We start from the raw sequence: 16,821 nt of genomic DNA, 5'->3' as shown, positions 1-16,821 counted from the left end.
GAACCTCGACATCAGCCCAAAGTTGATAGACAATGGAACCTCGACATAAGGCTCATGGTTTATGGACAATGGAACCTCGACAACAGCCCAAAGTTGATAGACAATGGAACCTCGACATAAGGCCCATGGTTTATAGACAATGGAACCTCGACATAAGGCCCATGGTTTATGGACAATGGACCTCAACATAAGTCCCATGGTTTATGGACAATGGAACCTCGACATAAGGCCCATGGCTTATAGACAATGGAACCTCGACATAAGGCCCATGGCTTATAGACAATGGAACCTCAACACCAGGCCCATGGTTTATAGACAATGGAACCTCGACATCAGGCCCATGGTTTATAGACAATGGAACCTCGACATAAGGCCCATGGTTTATAGACAATGGAACCTCGACATAAGGCCCATGGTTTATAGACAATGGAACCTCGACATAAGGCCCATGGTTTATAGACAATGGAACCTCGACATAAGACCCATGGTTTATAGACAATGGAACCTCGACATCAGGCCCATGGTTTATAGACAATGGAACCTCGACATAAGGCCCATGGTTTATAGACAATTGGACCTCGACATAAGGCCCATGGTTTATAGACAATAGAACCTCGACATAAGGCACATGGTTTATAGACATTAGAACCTCAACATAAGGCCAATGGTTTATAGACAATGGAACCTCGACATAAGGCCCATGGTTTTTAGACAATGGAACCTCGACATAAGGGCCATGGTTTATAGACAATGGAACCTCGACATAAGGTCCATTGTTTATAGACAATGGAACCTCGACATAAGTCCCATGGTATATAGACAATGGAACCTCGACATCATGTCCTTTGTTTTGTTTGTCATCTCGTTTACTGCTTACATCTTCCAGGGCTCCTTTTTCTTTTCTTAAAAGAACACTTCATACGCCTTGTTTTGTTTTTTTTTACGTTTTTAAGCTCCGTTACAAAATACCACCAGGGAAAACTTGACAGTATAGTGAGTTTTTAATAGAACCTTTTTACATTAGTGTTTGAAAATTAAAAATAAAGTATCAAGACGGACAACGCACGGACGACCAGGCGGACGTGCACAAATCACTGTGTACAATGTTCCAACTATCCTCAGGGAGGGTTTGTTATGACACCCTGGGTAACATATCATGTTTATGAGGCTTTATGAATAAGATTACCAACTGAGATATAATCATAAATAACGAGACCTCCCTCGGTTTGAGTGGGTGTGCGTGGTGGTGACAGAATTGTTCCTTTTGTATACGGAGCACATCGGGTCTCATTACATTCGTAATGCTATTGATAATGTACAGAGATTTATGTTATACCTGCGGAACCCATCGGATCGTATTACAGCATTAATGTTATTGACAGAACTAAATATATTCTGATCGGCGTGTAGATGACACGGGGTTTAGGTTAATATATTATAGATCATATGTATACACAATAAAAAGTCTCCAGATTTTGTTGTAAATCATGTTTATTTAGTACAACTGACTTGGTAAGAAGAGTAACAGAGACAGTAATGGTGCCAAGTTGTGTCCCGCTACCGCAAATGTATGGCTAATTTGCCAGGGGAGGTAACCAGGTCACAGAGGCAATAAGCTATTAGTCTCCAACAACAAGACACTTGTTGTCGGCCACAACAAGACACTTGTTGTCTGCTCCTGAAATGATCAAGCGTCTTGTCGATCAAGTCTCATAATTAATGTGATGTGGCATGTTTTGTTTTGTTTTTTATTTTGCTGCATTAAAGATCCTTTCTTTGAATCACGTCCCATTTTTCTTGTCCTCTCAAAAACATCACTTTCGATCGTGCGATTCGGTGCTGTCTTCACGTTATAACAATAACCCTCGAATGTCATGTGAAATTGTCACGTGGTTGGGATGCGATAGTGATTCCTAACATTTACAAAAGCAGGCTTCATTTGATATCATTTTTCCTCAAACGTCCAATCAGCATATTTACCGAAACATAATGACTGTCAGCTATCCTTAAAAAATCATTAATAAATCATTTATATGATCCCGAAAAAGTAGTTGGGATTAAAGTCTATAGGAACGATTATGATCAGTTGGTCATTAGCATGGCTTTGTAATGTTAAACTGGTCGAATGTTCTCATAATTATCTCGGAATCTTTTGATGTATAATCTATTATGCAACCTTGGTGGCGAAGAACAGTGTAAGAAAGGCCGAAATCCAATTTATTTCGGCGTTGATTCGCAAAGGGAGACAATCAAGAAGTAAAAACAAATTTCATGAATATTCATTTGAATACTATAAGCAAAGAACAAGTTTATCCGTCTTTGTTTCATTCTCGACCACAGTTTTTCTTAAGAATGGGTGACAATCGCGAGTTTAATATCATCATGAATATTCATTCTTAGTAAACAACGAGCACAAATTCATCTTTGTTTCACTAGTGATTTCAAATCCTTGCGTGCATTTTTTGGGAAGACTCGTAAAAATGAGTTATCGCAAAAACAATTCGACATTTTATCATTTCATCTCGCGAAAATTTCATGTTTATCTAGCTATTTAACTGTTTTTCCACGTGGATACAAAATATGGCAACAAATATTTCAATAAAAACAATAATTACGTCAATCAGACAGGCTTGTTCTGTTTTGATATTTCATAGATATCATTCTTGTTCCGTGGTATAGTCTGTGTGTGTTTCTGGCACTTCCAGAGGAAGATGACAACTACGAGAGATTGACATAGTCACGTGACCCAGCTACTTGTCGGCGTATGCATGTTCCGTTGACAAAGAAGCATGGGAATGCATGGCGAAACGCTATTAAACTCGAAACAAAAGATTTTAAATGTTCAAATTTTATGGAAAGATTTGACATCCTGTAAGAGTCGTAACATTAATTTGAATAATTTGTTCATAATTTTTACCAAAATTTCCATTTTTCTATGAAATTTTGACAGGGCTTTTCAGCCTAATCTGTCATGCGGTCACTTTGAATTCAATTCTGCAAAACGTAAATCTTTGAAAAATAAAACTGTCATAAGCAGGTCAACTTCACCGTGAATGACACATTTTTTTAAATGATAATTTTGAATCCTGTCGACAATGTCTGCCTGATGAAGTTATGTAATGACAATAAAATGATATAATTCAAAATAGGAAGATTATCTGCTGAAAGTAAGACAGAGACAGAAAATTTGCTTTAAAAGTATATGCATACAAATTAACTTTTACACTCATTCATATACCAAATCACAATAGTTTTTTTTTTTTTTTTTTGAACAAATTAATCCTTAGCTCTATCAAGCAGTAAACACGAACCCTAATGTCAACTTTCGCAATTAAACAAAACATGAATCTTATGATATAGCGAATCTTTTAATGTTTTGATACACAATGCAGCTTGTTTTCCCCGACACTATCTCTCGGTCCTTTTTTCGGAATTTGTTAAAAGTAAACCCAAGTTCAATGGTAAAGAAATACAAATCGATACGGACGTGTTTTGTATAATTCCAGCCAAAGGTGTCTGTGAAGACCATCCCATGGATCAGAACTTTATACAGAGGTTCATATGTAATGTATTTTGTTACCTTTGGACACGAAAGAAGTGGCATTTATACACAGGTATCTGATATACAGACGGTCTGTATAGACAGGTATGTGTTATACAGACGGTCTGTATAGACAGGTATTTATTATACAAACGGTCTGTATAGACAGGTATTTGTTATACAGACGGTCTGTATAGACAGGTATTTGTTATACAGACGGTCTGTATAGACAGGTATTTGTTATACAGACGGTCTGTATAGACAGGTATTTGTTATACAGACGGTCTGTATAGACAGGTATCTTTATACAGACGGTCTGTATAGACAGGTATTTGTTATACAGACGGTCTGTATAGACAGGTATTTGTTATACAGACGGTCTGTATAGAAAGGTATTTGTTATACAGACGGTCTGTATAGACAGGTATTTATTATACATACGGTCTGTATAGACAGGTATTTGTTATACAGACGGTCTGTATAGACAGGTATTTGTTATACAGACGGTCTGTATAGAAAGGTATTTGTTATACAGACGGTCTGTATAGACAGGTATTTATTATACATACGGTCTGTATAGACAGGTATTTGTTATACAGACGATCTGTATAGACATGTATTTGTTATACAGACGGTCTGTATAGACAGGTATTTGTTATACAGACGGTCTGTATAGACAGGTGTTTGTTATACAGACGGTCTGTTTAGACAGGTATTTGTTATACAGACGGTCTGTATAGACAGGTATCTTTATACAGACGGTCTGTATAGACAGGTATTTATTATACAGACGGTCTGTATACACAGGTATCTGATATACAGACGGTCTGTATAGACAGGTATTTGTTATACAGACGGTCTGTATAGACAGGTATTTGTTATACAGACGGTCTGTATAGACAGGTATTTATTATACAGACGGTCTGTATAGACAGGTATTTATTATACAGACGGTCTGTATAGACAGGTATTTGTTACACAGACGGTCTGTATAGACAGGTATTTGTTATACAGACGGTCTGTATAGACAGGTATCTGATATACAGACGGTCTGTATAGACAGGTATTTGTTATACAGACGGTCTGTTTAGACAGGTATCTGATATACAGACGGTCTGTATAGACAGGTATCTGATATACAGACGGTCTGTATAGACAGGTATTTGTTATACAGACGGTCTGTTTAGACAGGTATCTGATATACAGACGGTCTGTATAGACAGGTATCTGATATACAGACGGTCTGTATAGACAGGTATTTGTTATACAGACGGTCTGTATAGACAGGTATTTGTTATACAGACGGTCTGTATAGACAGGTATTTGTTATACAGACGGTCTGTATAGACAGGTATTTATTATACAGACGGTCTGTATAGACAGGTATTTGTTATACAGACGGTCTGTATAGACAGGTATTTGTTATACAGACGGTCTGTATAGACAGGTATTTGTTATTCAGACGGTCTGTATAGACAGGTATTTGTTAAACAGACGGTCTGTATAGACAGGTAATTGATATACAGACGGTCTGCATAGACAGGTATTTATTATACAGACGGTCTGTATAGACAGGTATTTATTATACAGACGGTCTGTATAAACAGGTATTTGTTATACAGACGGTCTGTATAGACAGGTATTTGTTATACAGACGGTCTGTATAGACAGGTATTTGTTGTACAGACGGTCTGTATAGACAGGTATTTGTTATACAGACGGTCTGTATAGACAGGTATTTGTTATACAGACGGTCTGTTTAGACAGGTATTTATTATACAGACGGTCTGTTTAGACAGGTATTTATTATACAGACGGTCTGTATAGACAGGTATCTGATATACAGACGGTCTGTATAGACAGGTATTTATTATACAGACGGTCTGTATAAACAGGTATTTATTATACAGACGGTCTGTATAGACAGGTATTTGTTATACAGACGGTCTGTATAGACAGGTATTTGATATACAGACGGTCTGTATAGACAGGTATCTGATATACAGGCGGTCTGTATATACAGGTATTTATTATACAGACGGTCTGTAAAGACAGGTATTTGTTATACAGACGGTCTGTATAGACAGGTATTTGTTATACAGACGGTCTGTTTAGACTGCTATTTATTATACAGACGGTCTGTTTAGACAGGTATTTATTATACACACGGTCTGTATAGACAGGTATCTGATATACAGACGGTCTGTATAGACAGGTATTTATTATACAGACGGTCTGTATAAACAGGTATTTATTATACAGACGGTCTGTATAGACAGGTATTTGTTATACAGACGGTCTGTATAGACAGGTATTTGATATACAGACGGTCTGTATAGACAGGTATCTGATATACAGGCGGTCTGTATAGACAGGTATTTGTTATACAGACGGTCTGTATAGACAGGTATTTGTTATACAGACGGTTTGTATAGACAGGTATCTGATATACAGACGGTCTGTTTAGACAGGTATTTATTATACAGACGGTCTGTATAGACAGGTATTTGTTATACAGACGGTCTGTATAGACAGGTATCTGATATACAGACGGTCTGTATAGACAGGTATTTGTTATACAGACGGTCTGTATAGACAGGTGTTTGTTATACAGACGGTCTGTATAGAAAGGTATTTGTTATACAGACGGTCTGTATAGACAGGTATTTATTATACAGACGGTCTGTACAGACAGGTATTTGTTATACAGACGGTCTGTATAGACAGGTATTTGTTATACAGACGGTCTGTATAGACAGGTATTTGTTATACAGACGGTCTGCATAGACAGGTATTTGTTATACAGACGGTCTGTTTAGACAGGTATTTGTTATACAGACGGTCTGTTTAGACAGGTATTTGTTATACAGACGGTCTATATAGACAGGTATTTATTATACAGACGGTCTGTATAGACAGGTATTTATTATACAGACGGTCTGTATAGACATGTATTTGTTATACAGACGGTCTGTATAGACAGGTATTTTTTATTTAGAAGGTCTTCATGGCAGGTTCGATGCAGTCTTTAAAAAGCTTTTAAAACTCTGAATATAATCGCTGATAATACGGATACATGTTTCAGTAGATATGTCGTACTCGGGGGAGGAATACCATTTTAGTATATACGAGCATTGACTCCCCCCCAAGGAACACGAACATAAATTAAACATATTATAAGACAACATCGACGATTTTGCAGTAACCCAGATATCAATATTTGATAACTTGTAGTCTGTCAGCACGACTTTAAAAACAAATGGCGAGACACATTGGTAAATTATTAAACGCATAGGACTTATTTGTCTCCGGGTTATGACGCGGTCGTCATCATAGAGACCACCACAATATTTCAGGTCTTTATCATATGGTCGCAGACACAAATTGGTAGATATTTCTACTTCCAGATTCAGCATGTTGGATTATAATATACTGGTTATCTGCCCTCTTTCCATTTCAAAACTACAACCAATCTAGGATGACGCTCTGAAATATTCGTTAACCGGAACTTCTATGAAATAGGAGTCATTGTACGTCACACGTGGATAATATGAAGCTTTAAATATTTTAAAAGCTACAATACACCAATAAAGTGTCGGCAAATGCTTCCTCTAACTCCGGTTCGATAGTGCTTATAAACAATTGATGTTGACCTGTTGACAATATATCATTGGTTTCCACACGCTTGTATACGTCATTTAATGGTCTCGGTAAACATAATATGTCTATTGTTTTACTTGATCTGTTATTTTATCAAACTTGTACAGGTAGAACAAATCATTATTTCGTTCTCTTTCCAAACTGTGATATTATAAAGGAACGAAAGACGCGGGTTTTTATCTTCGCTGGAGTACGATTAATAGAATGTTTCGTTGTTGAATCATTTTAATATTGACAAATAAATTTCGATGGTATAATTTTGTATGAACTGTACTTGCATGTTGAGTGACACGGAAGCCGGGTGATACACATTAAACACTATATTTGTAATATCCTTATACGTAGATATCACCCATTCGTTACCTTACCTATAGGCAAATGGATTACACACAAACCACCAATACATCAAATTTCAGTTTGCTTGCTGTCTCTAATAGTCAAACCTTGCTATCGCCAGACACGGTGACTACATTTACGTCCCCACTTATTAATCAGCGTAAGACATGACAGTTTTAACTCCATTTTCATATTATATACATTTTGTAGTTATTAATGATTTTTTATGAGACTACGTACTTTCAAGCGCTGCCTAGACGTTGACCAGTTCATGACCGCGCTCACTGGCGCCATCACACTTTTCGTCAAAACCTGTATCGTGATGTGGATGTGCGGAAATCTATAAAGACATCTATCTGTATAACTCAACTAGAATCCGGCTTCGCAATAAAAACACAGCAAATTCTTCGAAATGATTGAATATCCCAACAAAATCACTCTGACGTCATTCGTGAAGATACATTCACTTCCGGTCCAATCTCGCGTAGACGAATCAATCAACGAGACGAAAGTTCACGGGGGGTTAACACGAATATGATAATCTGTGCAGTTTATGCCTGTGCAATTCTTTCTCGTGTGATAAAAGAATGTGACGTTAGGGTGACATTCATAACCACCAAGTGAACTTAAAGTGACAAACTGTTTCCTATACTTCAATCATATTTCCATTTTATGTACTCTTAGAGCTTGGCAGGACACTTTATATTTTTATGCAGGACTACAGGACACGGAAGTGATAAATTTGTAAACAGATATATCGTTTCTTTCTAAAATTTATTTTATATTAATCATTTGTTAATTAAGTTGTTCAAGCCACTAAAATGTATTGGTTAAAAGTGCACTACGTTTGAAACTGTGATCGAAAACAAAACCCCAAAGTATCTCAGAATAACATCGCTATTGTTGGTTCCGTTATTTCAACCTCTGAACATACATTTGATAATGTGATATGACATGATTAAGTTGTATACTTATCAGATGAATATATTCGATGTGAAGTCGCGCGCATTCTTCCGGAACATCAGGTCTGGCGTTACTAGGTATCTGTATACGTCAGGGCCTCCGTGTTTTTGTTATATTCACCTTCGTTCTATCATGACGGTGTTGTTGGAAAATACGGTTTGGTTAACAAATCGATATTCTCCGGATGGTTTTCCATCGTCGTTCTTGCCTTGCAGGTAGGGCGTAAGAATTGTACCTGCTGTCCCCCCATTGCATGATTGTAAAAGGCGACTAAAGTTTGATATCTTTTTACATTAAATACAACTTTCTTCTCGCTTATATCTCCTTTGACACTGCCTCATTTTTGTCCCTTGATTGAGCGTTCGCTCCTCTAGGAAAGGCTCTTGGCTCTGTCCCATGGCCGAGACATACGAGAGTGTATATAAAATGGTAGTTGTCACTTATGCTTAAAACGCTCAGCATTTTTGGGATTATGACGACTGGTTCGCCTGTTGTCAGTTTAATGTGACCGACGGAAGTGTAATCTCAGTATGCTGGATGTCTATGACAGAATATTTCAGTGAGGTAGCACTATAAAGTCGGCAGATGAAAATTTGTTACATTATGTTAAACACACTACGGAGGGTCCAAATTAATGTTGACTATAAGAAATTCCCGGGTCCCCGTGGCCAACACTACTCTCTGACGACGACCATGTCAGACTATCAGAAATCGTCCGTCGGTCGTCCAGGGACTGCATTATCGAAGCTAGGGGAGGCCATCCTTGAATGGCCAAAGCTATTGTTTGGACGTTAAACAATACCAACCAAAAAAAACAAATTAACGACCATTTTACCAAGAATAATGAAAATACTACGGTTCAGAGATTTGAATTTAAGCAAGTATGTAATCAGAACTTGATTTCACTTTCGTGTCAAAACTTTAGCATACAATAAGCATTGATTGATTTAACTTAACATATTCTTGGTGATAACGTTGTAACACTTATTGGAGGACGAAGTTCGCGGGAACTATTATTCCCAAATTTGATAGCACATTTCCAGCGGAATCCAATTAAAATTAAACTACATAGGCTTATATCTATAACTCTTTAACATTGCTGTATGATGATTAAAGTTTCCGGGAAAGTAACCGAGACATATCTGCTTTGAAATTATTGTCTCCTGAGTTCTATTGTGTTAGGGTGTGTCCAGTGACTGATTTGATGTAATCAAATGAATATACTAATTATATGCAAGTACCATTGTAAGTAAATAGTGTATACACAACAGAAGTCGATCTTCGAATACACGAACAGTCGTCTTTAAAAAATAATAGACTCTTTCAAATATGTTTTAAATTTTTCAAATTTTATTTTGAAAGAAATAAATAGAAATGTTTTCAAATATAACAGAATCCTCTGTAGTCCATGAAAATATGACCACACACGGTAACAACGACTCACAACACCTTACAACGTCACCTATACCGTCATGGTAGATAACTCTAGTCTCACATAACAACCTTGTTTCGACCGATCTCCCATTTCTTTTTCTGCAATTGTAACGCTATCCGCTAGATGTCACCTCAACACTGTTATAATCAAAGCGACATCTATTGGAAGTTGTTCCAAGATAGACTGGTTCCCTCACATAGTTCCATACTCTCCGCCAGGGCTGTGCTCCGCTGTAGCGAATGCAAGAGAGGTGACTGAGGAGGGTACCGTCTTGTTCCAGGACAGACAAACGTTGTTTGTATGATTGTTTCAAATTGCAAGGAAGTCCATTTTTTAAATTAAGTTATGCAATTTTAAACTTCCTTTTAAAAAGAGAAAGTTAATTTCCTCGATTTACAACGACCACACCCATTTGTTGTCTCTCCTACCTACTGCAAAGTTTAAATATGAAACTAGAACATTCTACCATGATGGTATAAGCTGAAACAAGGTTAAACTTCGGTATATTGCCACTTCTCTAAACTTTATATTTTAAAATATCCCCTTATTATATTGTCATTCGACAAAAAGTGGCGATATAACGAAGTTCTACCAGTTTCTTCTTTTATAAATTGCGTCACGCATCCTCTGAACAAGAGTTGCCCCCCTGGACTATTACCTATGACCTCTGAACCAAAACAAGGTTTTTGAGGGCGTGACGTAAAACACGGACTTCGTTTCCAAAATTAAACACTTTTAGACTCTGCATTGAGCATTCACACTTAATAACATTCAAACATGTTTCACATGTTTCACCTAACACAGCTTTACATATATGTTTCACATAACTCATACAAATCTACATATCACAATATCGCGCGCATGCGTGTATTTAAAAGTACGTTGCCATTGGAAGAACAGAAGTTGATCTAATCCACCACTGTGTACAACACAAAGGCCCAATAAGAATAGTCCATGTTACACATGTCTGTCTCATTTACACGACAATTTCACGTTTGACAGATTGAGCCAATCATAGAGACCTTTCCCCGAAGTCGGAGATAGTTTATGTCCAGAAGCATACCATCACATCACTCCGTTTTCAACACATACACGCCTGTAGCTTTACACTCACAAATATACATACCGATCTCTCTTAACTTTGATATATATATATCTATACACTCACAAATATACATACCGATCTCTCTTAACTTTGATATATATATATCTATTTTACGTGCATTTATCACGCTACCACGCGCGTCGTTCACTCACACATTTAGACACATTTGAACATTTATCACAATATATATATATGCTATACCACAGTAGCAAAGTCCTTTTGGAGTGGTTTGCCCCATATAACAATTGATGGTCTCGTCCGTTTCGATTTGGACTGATCCGGACAGACTTGCTCGTACATTTTACCGTCTTTATCCACTTTAACGCTAACATCTTTGCATAATGAGTTATGGTTCTCTCCGAACATTGAAGATGATGAACTTTTCTCTGTCTTTTCACTAAAATGGTCTGTCACATATAACTGTGCTTTTGTTAAACTAGTCCTCTCGCGTCTAAACTGAATTAACTGTCTGTGTCGCCTTGAATCTGTTCTGAGCATGCGCACAGCTAGAAGCACCAATAAAATTAGAATAAATCCTCCCGCAATCGGGACCGCGATTACGGCTGCTTTAAACCACAAATCACTTTCGCCGCTCCGGTCATCAGAATCCGGAATAGCATAGGGTACATGACCACCTGGGGGCGCCACCATGTTCAGCTCTTTGTCAACTGAAAAATATGAAATTTGAAATATATTAATGGCTTGAAGAATAATAAAGAACTTAAAAATGAATTAATGAATCACATGGCACATAATATCAAGAAATGTGAAAAGCGAAATATATAAACGTAGGAAGTGACAGAGATTTACTGCCTTTTTATGTGAGACAGTAACATCGCTAATGCAACTCATATGCATATAGACCATATAGGTTATACTAAGGCAAGTACATGTAGAACGCAGACACAGAACAATTAGTTAAAGTGCTTGAATGCTCGATGTTTCACCGACAATGATGTCATTGAGAAGTCACGTTATTTCAAAACCGAAAACGGGAGAGGTCGCCTCTTCTACCACGCCCATCATAAAATACTATAGTAATTTGAACCGTTAGATGGAGCTTTGATCGCTCCTGGGTCTAGTTCAACGTAATTGACCTGGCGACTTAAGGATTTCGGATCCCCTTCTCACCGCCAAGGATATATCGGGGAATACAGCACGTGCATGCTGTTCTTAGTTACGTAACACCGGCCCCCTTCCGTTCCTCGTGAACTCAAGGATGTCTTATTGGTTGTAAGTAGAGGCCACTTACTGCATCGGCGAATCTGACGTGTAAAATGTGTTTCCCTAAATTGATGTTATTAGTTAGTTGATGTTACGACAGTAGACTGGTTTAGATGATAAATGTGAACATATTGTCTTATGAGACAGTCTGTCGCCGCTTGCGATGTAGTCAACCTTGTCAAATTCCGGATACATCGATTTCGTTGGGTCCGTTCATTAGAGAGTCCCTAGTGACCTGTTGTCGTGGGAGGTTGCAAGGTTGCAGCGGACCTGTGCCGCCATGTTGTCTAGGTATCGATTGATTCAGTAGACAACCGGTCTGACATCTTCGGTTTTTGTTAAGAGAAATGACGCTTATATATGAAATATTAATCCTTCATTAAGTGTGAATATGTAATTTCATTACAGCAGCTGGATAACCGATCGATGTGAAAGATAATGTGGTTCATTATAACGAGACCAGTGGCTACCAAATCATCGATATTTCATGGCCATTGGCGACATGGAGACTAGAGACAAAGCGAAGGATTAGCAGAATGGTTAATGATGATACCGAGGTCACAGAATGGTCAGACTGGCAGCGAATACAGATGGTACGTGAGTGCGGGGAGGGTGCGTGTTAGGGCGTCAGTTGCTTGGATCAATGTCACGAAGAATATTTAATGAACAACATACTCAATAAAGATTGGTATCCTCTATACGTCTCTCTATGGTACCAATGCGTTTGAAAATAACTAACATGTATGTGTTATAAAGGTCAAGGTCATAGCGTAAGTCAGTTTTTTTAATATAAAAAGTAAAGCATTAACCTTGTATGTTTCAGTAAGTAGGGAATCATAAAATATCTTTCGTATATAATAGCTAAAATAAAATATTGAATGCCCAAATATATAGCTTTGTGTACAATATAGGTTGGGCGGTTATCGTACAACACGGTAGTGGGCTGGGAGCTGGAGCTGGGGCTGGGGCTGGGGCTGGGGCTGGAGCTGGAGCTGGGAACTGGGGGCTGGGCTGGGCTGGGCTGGGCTGGGCTGAGACTGAGGCTGGGGGTTACAAGAACCGTGATACTATAAGAAACCTAACGTGAACTAATAGTAAATTCCAATAAAACCTCAGCGATTAGATAATAAATAATGATATAACAAAATAAGAATTGTACTGTAGCCCTCTCTACATTATAAGATAGCATATCACGGGATCCCGCCAACACACGCTGCATGTTGTCCTCACCGTTGATATTTCTATTTAATGACGCTTACCACGTTAAAAACTACTATACAGAGAACACCTCCGCCCCCATCACATAAAACATCGCTCGTAAATAACCCCGCTGAACATTAAATTAAACCCGGGAACCTTTGAAGGACCTAAGTGTAGATACGCTGCACATTTTGAGATACGGGCACTTGTTCCAGCATTGCACGCGCAAACCTACACCAGTAAACGTTTCAACTCCTCCAGTTAGCATTACACGTGCTTTACCGTGAAGTACAATTCTGTATGTGTGTATTTTAGCATTCAACAGCGTTCCCTACTATTCATGTTTAGAAAGCCATCGCTTCACTGATAATATTTAATTATTTTACTGGTGAGATATCAGGTACGCACTTTGATACCAGAAGAAAGTGTTTCATTTGTTTCAAGGTATCGAATTCGCTTCATCATTATATGTGGCTATATTTGTAATCAAATGGTTCTGTTTGTCTGAATATACAAATCGTCTCTGCACATTTCTAAGGTGATCTGACAGTTAAAATATGTCAATACGCGAAAATTAGGCTGGCCAACACTCAGCTGTGCTAGCCAGCCAAACTCTTACACGAGGAAACCTATTTTGACTATTTTTCTCACGGACGTAAAAAGGATAAATAATTGTTTGTAAGACAACCAAGAATATCATCTCCGGTTAGAGATTTCTCAGTCACACCCTCAAGGTAGGGATGATTCAATTATTACCATCCCCAGTAACCAAGGGACCGCCCTATGATGTATGTGAGAAACATCTTTATATGACCCGGCCAGCATTCTGTCAGAAACAAAAAATCACGGCGATGACAAAAAACAACAACCTTACATTACGAAAGAATGAAAAGCCTGATGTACGAAACATCCTTACAGTTACAAGAATCACAAAATACATCTTATTCTAGAGTCTCGTTTTGAGTGTCGCTTGAAACCTTTCTACAATTTTATCCTTCAATCATGCAGAATATATGTAACACGCAAGCGAAATTACGTGTTCAACATGGTCTATATATCAGGCGATACAAATCGACCATGACACTAACTCGCGGTATATAGGGAGAGTAATTCAATCCCGGGCTAGAATCGAGACTTAGGCTGAGCAAGATTGATTCAATTGGATAACATTTGCAGGGAGTTTTCCATGAATCTCGCTCCGTGCGTGGAAAGGTTAAATAAGAAACCCATCAAATGATGACACTGAACATGACAAATTCGGTTGGTTTCAATATATATAGCAATGTGTGTGGCTAGGACCTATTTCGATACCCGCATCTTGGTTCTGTTTGACAGAATAGAATGGATAGAATTTTACTTAATACATATATATAGCTGTCAGTCAACATTACTGGCTGGTATGAGACTATAAAATATGGTGAAAGACATGCTACGGGGTTCTCTTTAAAGTTTATACACTATCTGTCTTACAAGATCTCCTGAGATCCTGATACGGGTCGTCTGAGGCTTGACAACGTTTGTTTTTAGTGTGTTAGATCAACGATGGGTTTTGTTTGCGCTTTTAATTTCAGTGTTAGTTCTCTATAAACATCGTCTTATTGCTTTCTGTGATATCTGTACAGCACTAAGCAAAGGTCTTACCGTGATAAATACGAAAGCAGAAACCATACACGGAGGGTTAAGGCGATCGCTGTATCGCTTCTACATAAATCAATAATTTAAATACATACGACAGGGACGAACAAGCTGACACGAAACGTCTCTCATTGTTGCCCTGATAATCTTTTCAGTTTAATTTTAGTTTAATTCGAAGCAGGATGATATCATGGTCGTTCCAAAAGCTGGACGAGTGGAGAGCGGGACTTTAAATGAACTTGCTACTTAGACAGATTTCCCTTGTCTGTGATTAAGAGTATTTTTACTATTAAATATGACATTGTTAACGGTTACGTCTCCTCAAATTTACTTTACAGAGTTAAATCAAGCGAACACAATACTCTAACAATACGCCACCGTAATCCGCCGTGTTCATCCGACCGTTACCGACGACAGGTGGTAGGTTTTCTAATTGTCAAACCGGACCGTAATCCGGATTAGTCCGTCTGTGTTGACAGGAGAGTTTCCAGATATATTCAAGGGGATATAAACTGTTTCATTTGTGTGACATACCTCTAGGGTTTCACAAATTGTTAAATCTACGATTAAGTACTTGACTTGGACTTGAGAAAAAATTACAAGGATTTAGTGATCCTGAAAAATCCTAAAGTACACTCAGGTTCTTAATGCTTCTTTGAATCACTGGATAGAGATTTCTTGATACATTTTTTGCAAAAGTTTGTGAAATTGATTACAATATTCTATAATCTTCACAAAATACATGTAAAAAGCTACTACTGATTACAATGCCTTGCTTTATATCATGTTAATGAAAGCAAAGACAGAAATATATTATTAAACTCATTTTCTTATATACCCTAAAATGTATTTCCATACAGTAATATTTTTTTAAAGCAACAATATATAGATTATATAATTACAAGGGTAAGAGAAACAAAGCTTGGAAATCTCCGATATCATCCAGCTGTAAATTTAGCGTTATATTTTTACGTTTTATAATTGAAGTCTCGAAAAGGTCATACAATAAGTCTAGCATACAATAAGCTATGATGTAATATGGTTGATGGTACATAATATTAGAATATATTCAAGCTAAAATATTTACCTATGTGGAATACATACATAAATACATTCCATACGATAACACGTCTATTATTGCGACCCAATTTATATAATTAGCATTTTTAATTTCAAAGTGCCCACGATCAAACGAATTCGCCTTTATAAAGGAGGCCTCGAAGGGAGCGCTAATTATCATAAGTTTCCAAGGGAGTGCTCATTATCATATATAATTGGACAGGCTGTAATTATATCGCCATTTGAATAAAATCTATTGTATATTTATTGTTTTTATTTTATGATTTGCATATCCGAATTGTATGTTAAATTTCAAATTTGTCAAAGAGTGCTTTGTATTTTTAATATTCACTTGAACCGGATATGGAGAAGTCTGAGAAATTAATTAAAAATCACTTCCGGACAGTACCGATATATCAACATCGCACTGATTATAATGTTAAAGATCGGTATGGTGAGTCACAGACAAGATCTGTTACTAAATTGCATTACGATTAAGTCAAGGTGCACATAAAGTGTACACGTCATAATCTGGTCGTGAAACATGCATTTATCAGCTGTCATTTAGTTCAATAGCATAAAGGTGTCACGTGCGCACGAGAAAATTAATAGACATTCAAATTTACAGTCCATAAAGAAAGACAAATAGCGTTGTGGGGATCT

At 37.5% G+C, this 16,821-nt stretch overlaps 1 protein-coding gene across 1 annotated transcript in view; it reads right to left on the bottom strand.

Annotated features, from left to right (window-relative positions):
• Positions 1 to 9,828: 9,828 nt before the first annotated feature.
• Positions 9,829 to 16,821, bottom strand: part of LOC117343578 (BMP and activin membrane-bound inhibitor homolog) — a 37,588-nt gene continuing 30,595 nt past the window's right edge. Inside the window, exon 3 of the mRNA XM_033906002.1 lies at positions 9,829 to 11,708. Coding sequence (XP_033761893.1) covers positions 11,236 to 11,708 — 473 coding nt within the window. The 3' untranslated portion in view covers positions 9,829 to 11,235. The remainder of the gene's footprint in view (positions 11,709 to 16,821) is intronic.

The sequence above is a fragment of the Pecten maximus genome, chromosome 15, assembly GCF_902652985.1.
Source record: "Pecten maximus chromosome 15, xPecMax1.1, whole genome shotgun sequence".
NCBI lineage: Eukaryota > Metazoa > Mollusca > Bivalvia > Pectinida > Pectinidae > Pecten > Pecten maximus.
Note: the sequence above shows the minus strand (reverse complement) of the source record. Positions and strands in the feature narration are given on the sequence as shown.